Below are 12,774 nucleotides of genomic sequence, written 5' to 3' on the forward strand. Positions count from 1 at the left end.
GTCAGGCTTAACCACTTATGCCAGTGGCAAAGTTCCAACAATTGTGATGCACGTGCTTAATTTTAAATATATTTGTGGTGGCAGGCAGTTTATTGAAGCCTTGAGAAGCTGGGCTGCAGCTTGTGGGTTAATCAGGACCTGACAACTCATTACTTGCTGGGAAATCTTAGTCTTTACATTTACATGAAAATGACTTAATCAGATTCTCCGTAGATTAGGACTAAATGGGTGTTATCAGAGAATGTGACAGATTCGGGCATAATCAGAAATCTCCACAGGCACTTGGACTGAATTGTCCTGGGCTCTGTATGGGACAGAACAAAATCAACAAGCACATGGGAGGGGGCAGAGGGAGGCCCGGGGTAGGGGGTGGGGGTGGGCAGAGATGGATTTCGAGACTACAGGCTGTCTACATTGTTACTGGCATTAGAAAGCTAACATACAGGAAAGGGTTAGGACAATCTTAACTCATTCTCCATCTAAATGGCATTTTCTGCATCTCTGCAGAAATCTTACACACACAGTTAGGTTAGTGCCCAGAGAGTCACTACTAAGTACTAAGTACTAAGGCAGTACTTAGTATGGAGCCTTTGGTGTCTGAGGCAGGCTGAGATTTATAAGCAGCTGATCTACAGATCTTGCCGGTTCTGGAAAGATCTCCCCACTCAGTCAGGACAACAGAAAAGGCATAAAGAGTGTGAAAATGAAGTCAGAGGAGGAGGACACGACTCTTCTTAAGGTACAGACAGGACTTACTGTGGGTATAAGGGGAAAGCAGGCAGAGGGAAAAGCCCAGACTGAACATGTCTGGGAGACTAAACCAGGCCATGAGAGGAGGAGAGAGAGGCAAAGCAAGACAGGAGCCCCTAACCAAAAGGAGCAGCTAGGGCCAAGAGGCCAAGACATCAGAGTACCCACAATGACTGGATTGTATTGGGATCAGGCTAAGGGAAGGGAAGTGAAATACAACCCCCTGGGAGTGAGAGGAGGAGGAGGCAGGGTGCAGAGTGCTGGGAGGGAGCTGGAGGTACTGAGGCATGCTGGGAAAGCTGGCCAGCATCTGCTTTGGTTTGTTAATGGGCACCTCAACTAGCCATTTGTCCCAGGTTCCTGAGACACAGCACAGCATTGCGAGCCCCCGTCTATCTGCAGAGTCCTTACTAACTTACACTTCATTCTGAATTTGGGATTTTGCTAAATACGACTAAGAATGTTCCCAAGAAGAGACTGAACTCTGTGAAGCTCAACCTCAGCCATCGCCATGGCCAGAAGCTTCCAGGGATCCATCATTTGCAGCCTTTGTGGTCCACAGTGGGGAACCAGGGTGCATGGCAGCCCTGTGGTACTCACGTGTATCTGGTCATTTCCAAAGCGCTTCTGAATTTCATACAGCAGGCTGCTGTCGTTAAGCTCACTGAGTGTGGCTAGGTCATCGCTGGGAGCCGGAGGCATGACCTGGACCTGTGGGGTGGGACAAAGGCCAGTCTCATCAACTGTGCTTACTTTCTGATCAGCTCTTCACAGGTGCATGTTCCGACTTTAGGAACTTCTCAAAGTTCTGAGACCACGTGGATATGAAACCAATGTTAAAAGGGGAGATGGTTCGAGGAAGAGAGGACCATTCAGATCAGGGTCTGTGTTCCACGTTCCATATCTACAAGTCTCTCTCTCTCTCTCTCTCTCTCTCTCTCTCTCTCTCTCTCTCTCTCTCTCTCTCTCTCTCACACACACACACACACACACACACACACACACATATCACCTTGTGCCAAGTTCCTTATGCCTTGAAGACCACCATCATGTTGACTGACCTCTCTTATCTCCAAATTTTAAGTCAGATCTGTGTGTCCCAAATCTTTGAAGGGATCAAGTTACATGCAAGCATTTGGTAGCTCCCAGAGTTAAGCCTTTGAGACTGTTTTGGGCATAGAAAGGCAAGGGGTTCAGGTTCTGCCTTCTCAGGGGACAGGGTCAGGTTTTCAGGATAGACCCCAGATTTGGGGCTTGTGATTTTTATTCTGTTTTACATCGATTTTAAGATTATGGTGTCTGTGAGATTAGGTAACTGGCAGAAGGGAAAAAATAATCACACTCATCCCTTAAAAGCAAGCGGTATTTCAATAACTACTTCAAATAGATTATTTCAAGATAAGTATTTCAAATAAATCCAGATGGTTGTGGTCTCTTAATTAGATGGAAACCAGCAGTCTCCAAGTGAGAAATACACAATGCTTTACCCATCAGGCCCAGAGCCTGCTCTAGCAGCAGATGCCTGACAGACAGGACAGAGCAGCCTTGGCTGAGAAATAGAAGAATCTGTAAAGGGTCCTGAGAGCCCAGGACACACAGGAAACCTAAGCAAGTTTGCTTGTGATCTCTGTGTTTCTGACATAGCCTGTGTTCTCCTTGAATTTCATATCTCCATAGCACGTGTATTATTTATCCTGGGTGCTTTTGCTGAATAATTTAAATATAACCATCACTGTTTATCTGGTGGGAGTTATCTGTAGAGTGAAATCATAACACATCTTAAAACACTAGACTTAAGCATGTTTTCCCCAGAGCTGGTGAATACATCATAAGACATGCACTGTCTCTCAGGCTGCACATTGCCCAAGTATACTAGCCGCGGAGGTGGAGGCTCTGCCTTCAGCATCTCAAGCTCAGGAGGGTAGAGTGCTGCATAACCCACTTAGAAGACGCCATGGCTAGGAGTTCCTGGGCATCGGACACTGATCCATTTCTCAACATGAGAACACAGTATTCCAGTGGAAGCATAGTTACTTACTGAAAAACCAAATGGCACAATATTTCTGATCTCAAAATTTCCAACAACCAGTCACCTGACCCTAAGACTCACACTCGACTCATGTGAAGAACTTGGCCCACTGTCAGCTCTGCAGCTGAGCATGGAACTCTGTTGTGCTTAGTTACGCAGCTCAAAAGGGGTCTGTGGCAATGGCCACACTGTCAACTTCCCTGAGGGACATCCTGGAGGGAGGAGGGGGTGGGGAAGTGTGGACATTAGTGGATAGCCCCTTGCTAAATAAAGACACTGTCAGTGATAATGCTTGAGGGAGTTGAGAGTTAAGTAGGAAAAGCAGGAACAGGGACCACAGACTGAGGCGATATCTTCTAGAGCTGAACAGAGACGGGCTCAATCTGAATACTTGTCAGGGTTGATAATTAAAGAAGAGAGAGGGGACATCAGAGGAAAGGACTCTATGAGGAAACATGGGGAGTAGAAGGTACCTCCCTAGTAGATGCAGCAGATTGTTGCCAAAGGCAGGTCAGAGTGACCAGCCCCACACAGGAGAAGCTGCAAGTAGAGTAATCTGATTCACTACTCAGCAGGATTTCAGGCTGATAATGGGGAAACCTGATTTTTCTATAGCCACGTGGTTGGTGACTCTTTATTTTCTGGTCCTTACAGCCAAACACCAATGAACAATGGCTTAAAAGAAGTATTTGGCCTTAGAAGGCACAAAACCAGAATCATTACTGGAAAGGAAGCTGTGGCGGTGAGGGTAGCTTGGTCTACGGTGTCAAGGTGTCAACCAGGAAAGGGGAGAAGGCAGAGCTCAGCTGTCTACCTTCTCTCTCAACAACTTTTATCCAGTTGGATGAAACCACCCACTTATGGGGGATCCTCTCTCTTCAGTTAAAATTCTCTGGAAAAACCCTCACAGGCATCCCCAGAGGTTTCAAATCCCATTGAGCTGACAGTGAAGACTATCAGAGTAAGTTAGAGTAAGTTGGGCTAGTTACCACTGTGTAACAGTCAGAGAAGAGAGGGCAGCGTGCGATGAGCAGCTCCAGGACCACATTCACAAGTCCGCAGTGTTCCTAGCATTTCTACTCTCTGACAGGTTTTATGCCAGTAGCTTGATGCAAAGACAGAAAAAGAGGATAAAAGGAGATGTTATCTTTCATCTCTGTGTGTTCTCAGTCTGCTGGAGGGACCAGCAAGGACATAAATAATAAATTACAAGTGTAGAAAATGCGCAGAAGTAAACAGATGTCTGAAAAAGTTTGCTCTGTGGTGATCTAGGCTGCCCTTGTCTGTGGGCTGTGCTCAGGCTGAAAGTGGGAATCATTTGGAAGGACAAGTCGCTTAGGATGGAGGAGAAGAACCAGGACAGTGTGTGGGAAGCCCTTGAGGACTATGGGGCTGTGGGTAGAATCAAAGGGTAGCAGGTAGGTAGAAGGCGTGAAGCTCTGAAGAGGCTAGGAATGGCTGCTCAGTTCCAAGGGTGATGGAAGTTTGCCCAGGGTGTTAAGTGGCTGGAAGAGAAGATTGGCTTTACTTTGTGACAGTGTCCTTTCAGCAGTTGGTAAAGGTAACAGGCAGAGGTGCCAAGGCCACTTAGTAACTGCCCAATGCAGGAGGTTCACCAAGGGAGTCAGGAGAGGAAGTAGAGCTGGACATACTCACTATGCTACCTAATTCTTTGTCAACTTGACACGAGCTAGAGTCACGAGAGAGGAGGGAACTGATACTAAGAAAATTCCTCAATAAGAACGGTTGGTAAGGCATTTTCTTAAAGAGTGATAGATGGGGGAAGCCAGTCCATTGTGGGTGGGGCCATCCCTGGGCTGATGGTCCTAGGTTCTATGAAAAAGCAGGCTGAGTAAACCAGAGGGAGCAAGCTAGTAAGCAGCACCCCTCGATGGCTACTACATCAGCTCCTGCCTTCGGGAGTCCTGAAGAATCAGGTTCCTGTCCTGTTTGAGTTCTTGTCCTGACTCCCTTCAATGATGGACTAAGACAAAGATGGAAGTGTAGTCGTAGTTGGTCATGGTGTTTGTTATCATATCAATAGAAACCCTCACTAGGACTCTTAATAAAGACAAGGGAGGACTGCTGTGCTCAGTAACTCATTGCTACTATGGACGTTATGTCTTTCTGAGGATTAAGTTAGATGAGTTGAAGGTTTTCTTGTATCAGTGAACTGTTTTGTGTAACAGGAATCTATAAAAAATAAAGATGGAAAAGTATATATTTTCTAAAAAGAAAAGAGATCCTAGCAGAAGTCCTCACATGGAGAGACAGCAAATGAAACTTATATGTGCAGGCACATATGGAAGTCAAAGAGGGTGTGCAAAGTTACAGATGGTTGTGAGCCACTTGATGTGGATGCTGGGAACAGAACCCAGGACCCATCTCTCCCACCTCTATCATCATCAGGATCTTATATTAAAGTCTTTGTGAGCATCCTACTACTGCCCACAAATACAATCTCATGTATGGTATAGATATTCATAACAAGAATGTAGGTATGGGTATATATATATATAGTAAGACAGATTAATAGACATATATGATATGCTGTATTATATAGTACATATGATTGCAAGAATGTGGAACATTCAAAATTAAAGCCCAAACTTTCTGCAAGTTAGTATGCATTTTTAACTCTCAAAATGAGAGAGAGAGAGAGAGAGAGAGAGAGAGAGAGAGAGAGAGAGAGAGAGAGAGACCTATTTTACTCAGGGACAAGGCTAGGATGTTCAAGTCAGTTTCTACTGCAAGTAGAGAAAGCATGGCTGGTATTGACAGAGAGCCCACAGGAGCAGTTCTCAGCATCCAACTGGAAGTGTCCAGTTTCTTGCCCCTAGCCATACATTTGCACTGGGTTGAGGAAAATGTTCTAGAATATCAGGTGAAACAATGTGCTCTTTGGCTGGCTTACACTAAAACAGTGACTCAGTAGCACCGGAGACCTTCAGGGACAGGCAGCTCCTTGTAGTTATCAAGATTTCACAGTCAACAGAAGAGAGCTCTAATGTTTGATTCTAGGCAGCTTTAGAAGGCATGGGTGCCTTACAGAGATTCTGCACGAGCCAGTTTTTCTATGCCTTTTGCAGAGGATAGATGCAACCAGAGATAGCCACTAACTACCCATCTGTGAAGTTACCCTTTGATAAAGCTACATTTTACAAAAATCCAGAGGAAGAGGTGCTAAGTGGTTTTGTTTTAATTTTCAAAAATTTCTACATTGCATACTTATTTCTAAAATGGTACTTTGTACTTTGTTGCATTGAAAAGTCTTTTCCATGGCTTTTGTATGGAACACGACTGCATGACCCAGCCATCTATAGCTTGACTTCTTCTATGAAGAACGGTCCAGTGGCTGATTGCCTGAAGCATCTGTGATCTGGCTTGCAGGGAAAATCTTAATGGGTTTGGTAAGTGTTACAGGTCAGTAATCTAAAATCCCCACCATATCCTCCAAAAGGCAAGGAACAGAAAATGATTATGGTGTTCTTACATCAAGGATACCTAAGAGATGACAGTAAGAACACAGAAACCACCCACAAGGAAGGTCCTGCCGGATGCTGGGAGGCTGTAAAAGCCTTCTTAGTTTTAAAGAACATGTTTGAACATAGGTGAGCATAGCTCTGCCATTCACAAAGCACCAGGCACAGAAAATCATTTACTTCTGTCACAGAAAGGAGAAAACTTAAGACCATAACCCTCCAAAACAGCAAAGCAATCGTCCCTAAATCAGGCATTGAGTCTTAAGTGATCACACACACACACACACACACACACACACACACACACATCATAGCTTCTTTTAAAAAGAAATGCCTCTCAGTGCATCTTTGACCAACGTATATGTATTTGGAGAGTTGGAAGAAAAAGAAAAAGAGAAAAAAAAGATACTACTTAATGATCAAAGACACCTAAAAATATACTGTAAAATTAAAACTTCTCTAAAACTAAATAGCAATTGTATTTATTAATGACCTACAGTAGAATAGCCACATTGACAGGAATTTTAAAGAGACTCTAGCCTATGCATTTTTACTTTGTCTTTGAATAAAAGACAGGTCAGCTTTGAAGGCTGTAGGTGTTCCCTGTAACCCTGCCGAGTTACCTGCTCTGGCTTGCCACAGTTGCTTGTCATGCTGGTCTCAGGAGGGCCATCCTGGGACTCCTGCTTGCACAGACCTTTCGTTGTGTCTTTGAACATAATGTCTTTTTCCAGTAAACTGTCCTGCTTGGCAATCGGTAGCACCAGGGGACTTCTACAAGAAATAATCAATACCAAAATTAGTTTTCTTCTGACATTGCTGTTTCCATCAAAAGCTACGGGAGCCTGGGCTATAGAAGGTATGTTTACTCAGATAAAAACACGTCCCGTAAGCTGCAGGAAATGTAAAGTTTTCTCTTCAGCCCACCTATCATTTAGATTTACTTCTGAAAAAAAATGCATTCATTTTAACTCCAAAAGAAAATGTTTACCAGGATACATTCAACTGTAATAGAAAGATCAATAGTTAATTTAAAAGCTATTTGAAGTGCACAACTGCACTAGGCGCTGAATTTAAATGTGAAAAGGGATTTGTAAACAAATGAAACAAGTTATAATCATAATTAAAATACAATGGGTATAAGATTTAATGTACAGAGCCACAGGCAATATTTTGAGTTTGTATTGCATGTTAGAATAAAAAATTTAAGTGTTAAGATCTGCCATATTACAAACAGAAAAATGCTTGTAACTTCCAAATAATTCAAACAAGGCAAAGAGGGTTATATAAACAAAAGCCACTGCACGCCCGGAATTCATAATATTCACCACAAAATAATTACTGAATTTGCAACATGACACTTTACAACAAAGTTTAAGAACAATCTCCTTTCATGTTAGCGCTCAAGCAGAAATGCACGCCCATTTTGTCAAGTGGATGCACGCAAACAGTTGTGTCATCTGATGTATAGGAGCAGGGATAACTCTGGTTAGAGCTGAGTGAACTCGTTCTGTTGAGTTTTAAGTTTATCTGTCTCATATGCAGTAAAATTGATTTGTTGTATAGTACCATGCTCTCTCTCTCTCTCTCTCTCTCTCGTTCTCTCCCTCCCTCCCTTCCCCCTCTGTGTGTGCGCGTGCCTGCATGCTCGCGTGTGTGCCTGCAGAGGAATGTGAGGAATCCAGAGGGTGATACCCTCAGTTGCTTCTCTACCTCATTATTTTGAGAGAGTGTCTCTTACTCTCTCATTTAGGGTTTCTATTGCTGTGATAAAACACTGGCCAGAAGCAACGTGGGGAGGAAAGGGTTTATTTCCCCCATGGTTTCAAACAACAATTCACCATCAAAGCCAGTGAGGACAGGAACTCAAGCAGGGCAGGAACCTGGAGGCAGGAGCTGATGCAGAGGCCATGGAGGGATGCTGCTTACTGGCTTGCTCCTCATGGTTTGCTTGGCTTGCTTTCTTATAGACCCCAGGACTACCAGCCCAGGGATGGCACCACCCATAATGCGATGGACCCTGACCAATCAATCACTAATTGAGAAAATGCCCTGTTCAAACACTCTAGTCCCAGTTCAGTAATATGTGATAAAAATGTTTATAGTCCCATAATCAAAATAACTATTCATAGAGATTTTTTAACTCCTCCCTTCTTGTGCCCATTGGAATCAATTATTAAATGTGTCAGTGGTGTCTCACTATGATTTTGATTGGCATGTCTTCTGTCTTACATAGTGACTGTTAAATAAAAACTGTGTTTAAGGAGTGCATGGCAGTGACTTGGCACAAGCTGAGAATGATTACCGCAATGGCATTGATTCACAGCCCAAGCTGACCGCATACGCCCTAAGAGCATATTAATTTTAGACCTGTATGTTTGTACCTGTGACCCCAGTCTTCAGAGAACACCTCTGCTCCTTTGAGAGTTGCCTTTAGAGTTTCTACCTGAGCAAGGTTGTAAGGTATGAGTGGTTTTGGTCTGCCTTATTCTATTGTGCTTGATGCATCTCAGGTTTATCTATGTTGTGGCAAAGGGGAGGATTATTTTCCTAGTTTGATAATTTCCCAATGTAGATTGGTCCCTGAGTTCCCATCTCCCTAAGGGTGGGCCCAGAGAATTTTTTCTGTATATTATTCATTATGAAGAACACTGATGTGAACACAAAGTAGTAGGGTCTTATCTCTCTGAAGTTCTGACCTTCATTTACTTGAGGTTAGGGATACCGTACTTTCCTAAAGACTCTTGGCCACTGGTACGTCTTCTCTGGGAAATACTGAAGCCTTAGAGCTGTTTTTTAAATTTACATGTTTTAGTTTTTGTTTTCTTGTTATTTGCTATCGAGTTCTGTGAACTCCTTGTATATTTTTGATATTTATCAATTATGAGGTTTGCAACTTTAATTCTTTTGTTATATATTTTTAAAATCTCATTGATTGATTGATGATTGACTAATTGATTGATCGATTGATTGATTTCATGTGTGTGTGTGTGTGTGTGTGTGGTGGAGGGAGAGGTTGCTGTGCACACCATGGCATGTATGTGTTTATCAGAGTACATATGCAATATCTATGTCTTTTCTTCTGCCATGTGTGTCCTGGGAATCAAATCAAGTCACGAGACTTGGTGGCAGGTGCCTTTGCCTACTGAGTCATGTTACTGGCCTCAGTGAAGTATTTTTCTGTGCAACCACCTTTTGGGGTGGTGGAGTCCCTCTTGGGAATGTTAGCTTTTGTTCCTTGTGCTTTTGGTATCTGAAAAAAAAATCCAAAGTAAAAGCCAAGGTCCGTGTTAAGTAACTTTCCTTGTTCTCTTTTTGGGCTCCTGTTCTTAGAAAGCACACGTCTCACCTTTATTAGCCTGCACTTCGTGTCTCTACAGATGTAAAGTGGAGACCCTCTTGAGCCTTTGGTGAGCAAGTGTCCAGCTGTCTGTCACAGAGCCACTTACAGAGGAGGCCACTGTTTCCCTCTGTGAGTCCCTGTGAAGGCTCAGCTGGCAACACTTGCCTGGGTCCACTTCTGTGGTCACTGTTTTCTTCTTCTTTAACAGTTCTAATCCAGTTCCATCCTGATTAAGACAGGTCTGTAGTATAGTTTGAACTCCGGAACAAGATACTCCCAGCTTTATTCTCAGAATAGAGTTGGCTATTTTTGTTCTGTAGTTCCAGGGAGTGTCTCTTTAGTAAAGTGTGGGGTGAAACTCTCTGCTTTTAGATACTAGACATCCAATATTCTGGACACCAATATTTAGATGAACACTTGAGGATAGTCTTCCTCCCTACATTCCTATCAGTTTATTTCCATAATAATATACTCAATTTTTTTTTCATTTTCAGGTTTCCCTTTTTTATGTCTTAGCTAAGAATACTTATTTTCTCAACTCAAGATCAGCAAGGTTGACTCCTTAGACTTTATTCTGGAATTTCTAGCTCTGTAGTCTCCTGTGTGTGTTCTCCTGTCTACATGGCTTTCCATAAATCACAGCTCAGTGTCTTCCCTTATAGCTGTCTGGGTGTTTCAGCACCCATTTTAAGAACAAAACCCATCTTTCCTCAGCTAATTAGCTGTATCTGCTGGTGAAAATCAATTGGCCATTGGTGAGTCTATTTCAGGCTTCTCCCATGTGTTGCGCTGATATACTACTGTATTGATTTGATTGATGGCTTGTCCCAGGAAGTATTAACTCGCATGAAACATCCAACTTTGTTTGCTTTTTAGATTTTTTTTTTTGGCTATTCACTGCATTTAGCATATTTATGTGAAACTCAGAATCTATGCCAATTTTCACAGAAAGGCCTGTCGGGATTTTGATGAATGTGTTTAATTGACGAATGGATTTGAAGAGAATCTCAATACTAGTACTGTTGAAATTTGTCATTCTGAAGAACTCTTGACTGGTCTGTTCTGATCTTTGCTAATTTCTCTCATCAGCATTCCATGGCTTTCATAACTGAAACCTCCCACGTGACCGGCTGCATTTATTTTAGCACAATCCATGGTCTGTGCTATTGTAAATGTATTTTTGAATTTGATACAATCATTTACAGTTAGTCAATATTCAATATAAATGATTTGTGTATTAATCTTGATGGGGATGCAGAGTATAATTCGGAGGACTTTTATGATAATTGCAGTCTCACTGTTTTGCCATCTGTATCAATGTGCTGTCTCCCTGGCTACACCTCTGAGCATCCTGCCTGGCGTCACAAAGCGCTTCCCCCAGCTCACCAGGAAGAGCTGTGAGTTCAGCAGAATCAAGCCCTACTTCTCCCCACCATTTCAGTCCTGAGGAAGTCTTCATGTTGCTCTCTGCAAGGCTAATGACTGAGGTTTTCTGCACTTCCTGGCTTTTCTTCAGCAAACAGGATTTATTTTGAGTACAAAAAAGGAGACAATATTGGCAATAGAAATTTACCATTGAGGATCAGAAGAAACAACTAAAACTCAGGGGTAAGGAAAGCAGCTCATGCCAGGCCATCAAGTCAGCGCTAGCCCCACTGTGGAGGACTACAGGGGTGGGGCAATGACAAGGACTGGACTTTGACCTCTGCTTGGCTTTAGTCAACACTTATTTTGATAAACAAACAAACAAACAAACAAAAGCAAATAGGAAAAGGTGCCTGCAGGAAATAGGATAAATAGGATTTTATTTCTAAGATGGAAATAGAAATACAATATGATAAGACCAAAAACAATCTCCTGAGCCCCAGATTTCTTTAAAAATTCCTCAGGAATTGATTGGAGGTTTTATTAAAACTTTACAATTCTATTCTGTAGTGCTTTAGCCAGGTAGTCACAATATGTGATGCTTAATGCGCTGTGTGTCCTGTAGAATTTATTATTATGTGGATATATGAGCTCTGTGGTTATGAAAGCCTTTTTAAAAGTAAGGCAATATTGATATGTGAATTGTTGTAGAAAGAACAATCTACTAACTCATTAAAAAAAATACTATGCTGAAGGAAAAAAAACCACACAAGCCATCTTGTACTGGGTTTTCCTGTTTTAACCAAAGTAGAATATGAGTCTCCAGCTAGGGCAGTTTTAAATGGAAAGAATTTATTTGTCTTGGTCTTTGAGCTCAGGGACTATGAGATGACCCAGTAGCACAAACTGCCCCTGCTTATTAATGCTTAAAGACATGCATTTCTGATGGGTTGCATGCTCAAGGGACAGTAGAGTTAGAGCAGAAAGGAAGTGTTTATTATATTCTGAAATCCTAGAGAGAACCATTCTGTTCTTAATAGTGCTGGTGAAATACACTCTGGACAGAAATGGAAAGGAATGGGGTTGGTGCAGACAGGAAGATGGGCAAGCTTTATGCAGATGTAACAGCAAAGCCCGCAGAATCAGGGCTGGGGCCATGAGAGCACTTTGAGTCGGTCAGGGTGATGACTTGCTGGCTGTTGTCATTCAGAGTTGGGAGCTGCCACTTGATATGGAGGTGGATGACAATGCAGCCTCTGATTGTGACCTGGGAGGAGGTCTCAGTCTCTGGGGATTTGACTGTGCAGATAAAGCAATCTGAAGCTCCCCCAGGCACTGACTTGGGAGTTGTTCGCAGGTTGTGATAAGGAGAATGCTGCCTGGCTAAGGCTTTCAAGAGCCAGCATCTGCACTTTGCCAAGGAAGAAAAGGTACATCAGGGTGCCTACAATTTTCAGTTTATAAAGAGTCACAACACAGAAGCCAAAACACCCTCCTTACAACAGTCACCATGGGACAGTTCTTTTTGTCTCTTCATGACCAATGAATGCACCCCACTCTGTCTCAGATAAGACATGATGACCTTAAGGGAATAACTGTGGCCAGCTCATGACTGCCTGACCAGAGCAGAGAAAGATATGCATTTTCCAATCCCCATTTGCTTTCCCACTGCCACTTTGAGGGTTTTCAAAGGTTTCCTTTGTCTTCCTAAAGCTCAGGGTCTCTACAGGCAGCTGGAGGATGAGATTTCATAATGAACTGTATGTCAGCAAAGCTTCAAGGTTATACCTGCTGTGTTGAGGTTT

The 12,774-nt window shown here is 42.8% G+C and overlaps 1 protein-coding gene across 2 annotated transcripts in view; it reads right to left on the bottom strand.

The window, feature by feature from the left end:
• Myo16 (myosin XVI) overlaps positions 1–12,774 on the bottom strand; it is a 486,437-nt gene that overhangs the window by 249,908 nt on the left and 223,755 nt on the right. For both annotated transcript variants that reach the window (XM_021170663.3, XM_029481007.2), the window contains exons 10-11: positions 6,885–7,035; positions 1,351–1,461 (exon numbers count right to left, since the gene is read on the bottom strand). In XM_021170663.3, the coding sequence (XP_021026322.1) occupies positions 1,351–1,461; positions 6,885–7,035 (262 nt within the window). The remainder of the gene's footprint in view (positions 1–1,350; positions 1,462–6,884; positions 7,036–12,774) is intronic.

This window comes from Mus caroli, unplaced genomic scaffold (genome assembly GCF_978045245.1).
Source record: "Mus caroli unplaced genomic scaffold, Mus_caroli_1 scaffold_10, whole genome shotgun sequence".
In the NCBI taxonomy this organism is placed as follows: Eukaryota; Metazoa; Chordata; class Mammalia; order Rodentia; family Muridae; genus Mus; species Mus caroli.